At 45.2% G+C, this 7,863-nt stretch overlaps 1 protein-coding gene across 2 annotated transcripts; it reads right to left on the reverse strand.

Annotated features, from left to right (window-relative positions):
• Window positions 1-62: 62 nt before the first annotated feature.
• Window positions 63-7,727, reverse strand: LOC144510502 (uncharacterized). Of its 2 annotated transcripts, none has more exons than XM_078239978.1 (2): window positions 7,641-7,727; window positions 63-4,765 (listed from the first exon to the last, which is right to left on the reverse strand). In XM_078239978.1, exon 2 carries the CDS (start codon window positions 4,681-4,683, stop codon window positions 3,463-3,465), a length of 1,221 nt encoding a protein of 406 aa, XP_078096104.1. In that variant the 5' UTR covers window positions 4,684-4,765; window positions 7,641-7,727; the 3' UTR covers window positions 63-3,462. The 2 variants fall into 2 exon arrangements, with proteins under 2 accessions (XP_078096104.1, XP_078096105.1); XM_078239979.1 differs by having other exon boundaries at window positions 2,961-4,765; window positions 7,595-7,713.
• Window positions 7,728-7,863: the final 136 nt, after the last annotated feature.

Consider the following 7,863-nt stretch of genomic DNA (forward strand, 5'->3'; position numbering starts at 1 on the left):
TACAGATAAAGCATATCGTTCATGGGGAAGGAAAGGAGAAGGTGCAGAATGTAGTGTAACTGTCATAGCTATGGTATAGAGAAAGATCAACTTAATGCGAAGTAAGTTCATTCAAAAGTCTGATGGCTGCAGGGAAGAAGCTGTTCTTGAGTTGATTGGTGCATGTTCTCAAACTTTTCTCTTTTATCCGACAGAAGAAGGTGAAAGAGAGTATGTCCAGAGTGCGTGGGCTCCTTGATTATGCTGGCTGCTTTTCCGAGGCAGGGGGATGTGTAGCTGGAGTCAGTGGATGGGGGGCTGCTTTGCGTGATGGACTGGGCTACATTCACAACCCTTTGTAGTTTGCAGTCTTGATCGGAGCCGGAACCATACCAAGCTGTGATACATCCGGAAAGGAAGCTTCCTATGGTGCATCTGTAAAGGCTGGTGAGAGTCATGGCTGGTGAGAGTCATAGCTGACATGTCGAATTTCCTTAGCCTCCTGAGAAATTAGAGGTGTTGGTGGATTTTCTTAACTATAATGTTGGCATGGAGGGACCAAGACAGGTTTTTGTTGATCTGGACCCTGGAAACCTGAAGCTCTCAAACATTTCCACTTCATCCCTATTGATGTAGACAGGGGCATGTCCGTCACTATGCTTCCTGAAGTCGCTGACTATCTCCTTTGTTTTACTGACATTGAGGGAGAGATTATTGTGGTCGCACCAATTCACCAGATTCTCTCTTTCCTGTACTCCATCTCATCATTGTTTGAGATCCGGCCCACTACCGTGATGCCATCAGCAAACTTGAAAATCAAGTTTGTAGGGAATTTGGCCACACAGTCAGAGGTGTATAAGGAGTATAGTAAGGGGCTGAAGGCACAATCATGCTGGGCACTTGTATTTATCCTGTTCCAAGGAAAATGTTATTTTATCCAATTCTTTAATCATCATTTTATCTTCACTTCTTGCCAACATTATTGATGGTAAATCAGTTCCTTGGAACTCACAAAACCACTTTGCACACTCTGGACAGTTAAGATGTCTCTTGTCATTGTGAACACTTTGGTGTGTTTTCAAGTCCAATAACTGAGTGAATCTCTTGCCAGACTCAGAGCAGGTGAGCGGTCTCTAGCTAGTGTGAATTCGCTGATGTTGAATGAGAGTGGATGATTGACTGAAACTTGTCCCACAGCGAGAGCATGGTCTCTCATCAGTGTGAACACATTGGTGGATCATCAGGTTCCTGGAACTCTTAAAGCACTTCCCACAGTCTGAACATATAAAAGATCTCTCGTCAATGTGAACACGTTGATGGGACATCAGCTCACTGGAATGTTTAAAACAATTCTCACGGTCTGGGCATTTAAATGGTTTCTCAGCTGAGTGAACACTTTGATGGGATATCAGATCCCCAGAGGTTTTAAAGCACTTTCCAAAGTTGAGACATTTAAAAGTTCTCATCAGTGTGCACAAGTTGATGGAAAATGTGTTCCCTTGAACTTTTAAAGAACTTCTCACAGTCTGGGCAGTTGAAAGATTTCTCATCTGGGTGAATCAGTTCCCCAGAACTCCTGAAACATTTTCCACAGACTGGGCATTTAAAAGGTCTCTCCTCAATATGAGCATGTTGGTGGGGTATCTGGTTCCTGGAACCTTAAATCACTTCCCACAGTCTGGGCATTTAAAAGGCCTCTCCTCAGTGTGAACTCACATGTGTGTCAGTAAGTTTCATGATTGAGTGAATCCCTTCCCACATTTAGAGCAGGTGAATGGTCTCTCCCTAGTGGGAACTTGCTGATGTTTTGTGAAGTAGTTTGAATGTTTGAAACCAGCATCATAGTGAGAGCACCTGAACGGTCTCTCATCACTGTGAACAATTTGATAGGATATCAGATTGCCAGAATATGTAAAGCACTTCCCACATTTTAGGCATTTAAAAGGTCTCTCCTTTCGCTGATTTTTAGTCAGGTCTGATGATTTCTTGAACCTAGCCCCACTTGAGAGCTCCTGACTGGTTCTCATCAGTGTCGTTGGAGGGATCAAACAAGTGGAGTATTTGATACCGTGTGGAGTTTCAAGAAGGAGTTTATTCAAGCTTGTACTATATATACAGGAAAGCACTCAGAGAACCAACTCAGGGCTATTCTTCTGAGTGACAGTGCTCAGGTGGATTCGAACAGCATTCTTATACTATTTCATGTTACAATCTGCACATTCAATCTTCTGACTGGGCCAATATCTGATAATTCAGCTTTTGTCATTACATAACTATATGTGTGATTGATGATGATGGGATCATAGAATCATAGAAACCCTACAGTGCAGAAGGAGGTTATTCAGTCCATCGAGTCTGCACCAAAAACAATCCCACCTAGGCCTTATCCCCATAACCCCACATATTTACCCTGCTGATCCCTCTAACCTACGCAACCTGGGATACTAAGGGGCAATTTAGCATGGCCAAAGCACCTGACCCGCACATCTTTGGACTGTGGGAGGAAACTGGAGCATCCGAGGAAACCCATGCAGACACGGGGAGAACGTGCAAACTCCGCCCAAGCCAGGAATTGAACCAAGGTCAATGGAGCTGTGAGGCAGTAGTGCTAACCACTGTGTCACCGTGCGACTCTGTGACAGGATCTGTGATCCTGTTTTCCTGATTAGGCAATCTTGCACAATGCTGCTGTTTCAGTTGCCTGGTGATGTTATTTTGTACTGTTTCCCCCCTTTGATTGATTGGTTCTACTTCTGTGTGATATGAAATCATTATAAGCATCTTCAGACATGTAAATTTATTAATTACTGCAACCTCTTCCACCATGTCTTTGGATTTTCTAGGTGGACAAAGACTTTATGCATTCTTCCAAAACATGGTGGAGTCATGATAAACAGTGCCATGGATCTCCATTGTTGTCACTACCTCTGTTACCCACCACCTGGTATCTAGCTGTCTGGTTCTATCTGGAGGGGTGGGGGTGCGGGGGGGGGGGGGGGGGGGGGGGTGCGGTCACGGCAAGGCGGTGGGGGGTGTTATTCACAATTTGTCTTCCTGCAGTAAGCTTTAATATTTTAGCCTGGCTGTGGCTTTAATCCTTTTTGCTAGTTTTGCTGGAGCCTATGTTCTTATAAATCTAATCCTTCCACAATTATTCCCCCCTGTTGGCCCTTAGTAATACCCAAGGTCGCCACTAAATTCCATTCACTTGTGTTTTGTAATCACCTCTCTCTTTTAAATCACTCTTCATCCCAGTTACCAGCTTCGAAACTGCCAAATTGTATAGAAATATCTCATATTACATGCTACATAGAATTCATTCATGACTAGCGTTAAATTTTACATTAAAATATTTTGCGACTTTGCTACATTTTACAAAGAAATCTCAGTTACTCTCTTTGTGCTCCTGCAGTAAGCTTGAATATTTCAGCCTGGCTGCGGCTTTAACCTTTTCTGCTAGTTTTGCTGCAGCCTATGTTCTCATCAATCTAATCCTTCCACAGTGTGAACACATTGGTGGGACTTCAGCTCTTGCCAATATTTATAGCACCTCCCACAGTCTGAGCAAATGAAAGGTCTCTCGTCAGTATGAGCACATTGATGGGCCATCAGGGCACTGGAAGATTTAAAACACTTTTCACAATCTGGGCATTTAAAAGGTCTCTCATCAGTGTGAACTCGCTGGTGTGTCAGTAATTTGGTTGACTGAGTGAAGCTCTTCCCACATCTGATGTGGGTGAACGGTTTCTCTCCGGTGTGACTGCGCTGATGCTTAGTAGGATTGGTTGCATGCTTGAACCCAGTCGCACAATGAGAGCACCTGAAAGGTCTCTTGTCAGTGCGAACACGTTGATGGGATATGAGCTCACTGGGACTTTTACAGCACTTCCCACAGTCTGAGCATTTCAAAGGTCTGTTGTCAGTGTGAAGTTGTTGATGGGACCTCAGTTCACTGGAACGTTTGAAACACCTCCCACAATCTGGGCATTTGAAAGGTCTTTCGTTCGAGTGAACATTTTGATGGGACATCAGATCCCCAGAGGTTTTAAAGCACTTTCCACAGTTGGGACATTTAAAAGGTCTCTCATCAGTGTGGACACGTTGATGGAACTTCAGTTCCCTTGAACTTTTAAAGCACTTCTCACAGTGCGGGCAGTTGAAAGGTCGCTCATCTCTGTGAATTAGTTGATGGGTCATCAGTTTCCCAGAACTCTTAAAACCCTTCCCACAGTGTGGGCAGCAGAAAGGTCTCTCCTCAGTGTGAATCAGTTGATGGGAAATCAGGTTCCCAGGACGTTTAAAACACTTTTCACAATCTGGGCATTTAAAAGGTTTCTCATCAGTGTGAATTCGCTGGTGTGACCGTAAGTTGGACGACTGAGTGAATCCTTTCCCACATGTGGAACAGGTGAATGGTCTCTCTCCAGTGTGAATGTAGCTATGCTTCAACAGGTTAGGCAACCGACCAAATTCCTTCCCGCACTCGGAGCAGGTGAACCGTCTCTCGCCACTCTGACTGTACAGATTAGTTTCAAGCTCAGATGGAGAGTTGGATCCCTTCCCACAATCCCCAGGCTCCAACAGCTTCTTCCCATTGTGACTGCATTTATGTTCTGACAAGTCTGATGATTGGCTGAATCTTCGTCCACACACAGAACACGTGTACGGTTTCTCCCCACTGCGAACGGTGCTTTTTTCTTCCATATTCAAAATCCAATGATATTCAGGTTACCATGAACTGGGCAGTTCTGTTGGATCCTGGTGATTTTTGGCTTCAGTTTCCAGACTGCAATCCAGAAAAAAAAATGAGAGAAAACACAAAGGCAAGTTGGGAAATTGAACTGAATGAATCTGCTAATTTGTCAGGCCAGCATGAGGAAAATATGAGAATGCAACTGCTGGATTGTCATAAACACTGAACTGGTTCATGAATGTCCCTCAGAGAAGTGACCCAGCCTGAACCTACCCAAAAATTTGGCATCTATGAGAGCAGAGAGAATGTGAGAGACAGAGAGAGAGAGAGAGAGCTCGTGGCAGATATGAAGGAGACAGATTGCATATATCTACAACGCAACCAGAAATTTAACAGAACCTCCTGAACCCTCAATCTTCACCACCTAGAAGGTTTATGTGAACATCATCACCTCCAAGGCACACACCATCTCGACTTGTCTGACATTCAAAGAACAAAGAACAATGAAAATACAGCACAGGAACAGGCCCTTCAGCCCTCCAAGCCTGCACCGACCATGCTGCCCGACTGAACTAAAACCCTTCCGGGGACCATATCCTTCTATTCCCATCCTATTCATGTATTTGTCCAGATGACCCTTAAAACTCACTATTATATCTGCTTCCACTACCTCCCCCGGCAGCGCGTTCCAGGCACCCACCACCCTCTGTGCAAAACACTTGCCTCGTACATCTCCTTTAAACCTTGCCCCTCACACCTTAAAACTATGCCCCCTAGTAATTGACTCTTCCACTCTGGGAAAAAGCTTCTGACTATCCACTCTGTCCATGCCCCTCATAATCTTGTAGACCTCTATCAGGTCGCCCCCTCAACATCCGTCTACCAGTGAGAACAAACCAAGTTTCTCGAACCTCTCCTCATAGCTAATGCCCTCCATGTCGGGCAACGTCCTGGTAAATCTTTTCTGTACCCTCTCCAAAGCCTCCACATCCTTCTGGTAGTGTGGCAACCAGAATTGAACACTATATTCCAAGTGTGGCCTAACTAAGCTGCAACATGACTTGCCAATTTTTAAACTCAATGCCCTGGCTGATGAAGGCAAGCATGCCGTATGCCTTCTTGACTACCTTCTCCACCTGCATTGCCACTTTCAGTGACCTGTGTACCTGTACACCAGATCCCTCGGCCTATCAATACTCTTAAGGGTTCTGCCATTTACTGTATATTTCCTATCTGTATTAAACCTTCCAAAATGCATTACCTCACATTTGTCCGGATTAAACTCCATTTGCCATCTGTCCGCCCAAGCCTCCAACTGATCTATATTCTGCTTTATCCTCTGATGGTCCTCATCGCTTTCCGCAAATCCACCAACCTTTGTTCATCCGCAAACTTACTAATCAAACGTTACATTTTCTTCCAAATCATTTATATATATTACGAACAGCAAAGATCCCAGCACTGATCCCTGAGGAACGCCACTTGTCACAGCCCTCCATTCAGAAACGCACCCTTCCACTGCTACCCTCAGTCTTCTATGACCTGTCTTCTATTCAGTAGGGCGTCAGCAGAAAATTCCTCTATTTAAATACTGGGCAGACTGAAGCCTTTGTCACAGCTACAAACTGCACTCCCAAGACAGTGACGCAATCCCTCTAACACTGAACCAGACTGTTTAAAACTTATCATATTTGATTCCAAGATGTGCTTCTATCCACATATCAACATCATCACCAAGACTGCCGATTTCCACCTCGTAACATTGCTCAACTCCACCCCAGTCTCCGCTCATTTGCTGCTGAAACTCTACCCAGTCTTTCGTTACCTTCACGTAATTGGAATGTGGGGTAGCACGGTGACACAGTGGTTAGCACTGCTGCCTCACAGCGCCAGGGACGTGGGTTCAATTCCAGCCTCGGGTCACTATCTGTGTGGAGTTTGCACAGTCTCCCCGTCTCTACGTGGGTTTCCTCCAAGTGCTCTGGTTTCCTCTCACAGTCCAAAGATGTGTGGGTTAGGTTGATTGGCTATGCTAAATTAACCCTAGCATCAGGGGGAGAAGCAAGGATAAATATGAGGGGTTACAGGAATAGGGTCTGGGTGGGATTGTGTTCGGTGCAGACTTGATTGGCTGAATGGCCTCCTTCTGCACTGTAGGGATTCTATGATTCCTTGAACCTCTCCAGCTCATTGTCCTCTTTTACGATTTTCCTTAAAACCTCACTCCTTGGCCTAGGTTTTGATTTCCTTATGAGGCTCAGTGTCAAATGTTACTTTCTCACATTTGTATGAAATGATTTGTGAAGTGTTATGATGTCAATGGCACAATAGAAATGCAGATATAGTTACTAACATGGACATTCAGGGTTGTTCTGCCTCATCAATCAGACATTGTGACTCACGAGCGTGAAGCAGTTTGATGGACCAGCTGTTCCCATTCTGTCATTGAAAAGATTGAAAACATTGGTCCCAATAAACATTCCTGATTTTGATCCCTCCACCGTTGGTAACCGTTCTTTCATTTGCCTGGGTCACAAGCTCCGGAATTTCCTCTTCAAACCTCTCCACCTTTAAGATTTTCCTTAAAACCTGCCTGTTTCATCAAGATTTTGGTCACCTGCCCTGATGTCTCCTTTTGAAATTCAGTGTCAAAAGTTACTTCGTTGTATTCGTGTGAAATACTTAGAAAGTTTTGTTATGGCAAAGGGTCAAAAATGAGACATTGAAAACATTGCCCCAACAAATATAACGCCTGCACACGCTTACCACGCGTACCATGCCCCTCACAAAGATGGCCACTGCGCATGCCTCCTGCTGCTTATTGGCCGCTGGTGACATGGCAGCCGTTAAAAGGAGGCTCTGAAACTGGGAGAAATCCGCGCCCGCGCGCGGTGAAACCGGGAGACCGGAAAGGTTTATTACGTCGCTGGCAGTTTACTCAATACGTTCACGAAGCCTCTCCACCCACCCGCCGGATCATCGGTCCCTCCGATTCGGCTTTTTTCCATTTACACTTTCCATATCCCAGAAAGAAACTTTTCTCGTCGTTGTGGCACGGAATGCGCATGCTCTATTCTGAACCCCGCCTCTCATTCACGCCGATTGGTTGGAGTACTAGCCACTCATGCTCGGCCCTTCATTCCCGCCCCCTCTCCGCCCATTGGTCTGGACGGGCCATCAATCAGCCGGAC

This window comes from Mustelus asterias, chromosome 23, assembly GCF_964213995.1.
Source record: "Mustelus asterias chromosome 23, sMusAst1.hap1.1, whole genome shotgun sequence".
Classification (NCBI taxonomy): domain Eukaryota; kingdom Metazoa; phylum Chordata; class Chondrichthyes; order Carcharhiniformes; family Triakidae; genus Mustelus; species Mustelus asterias.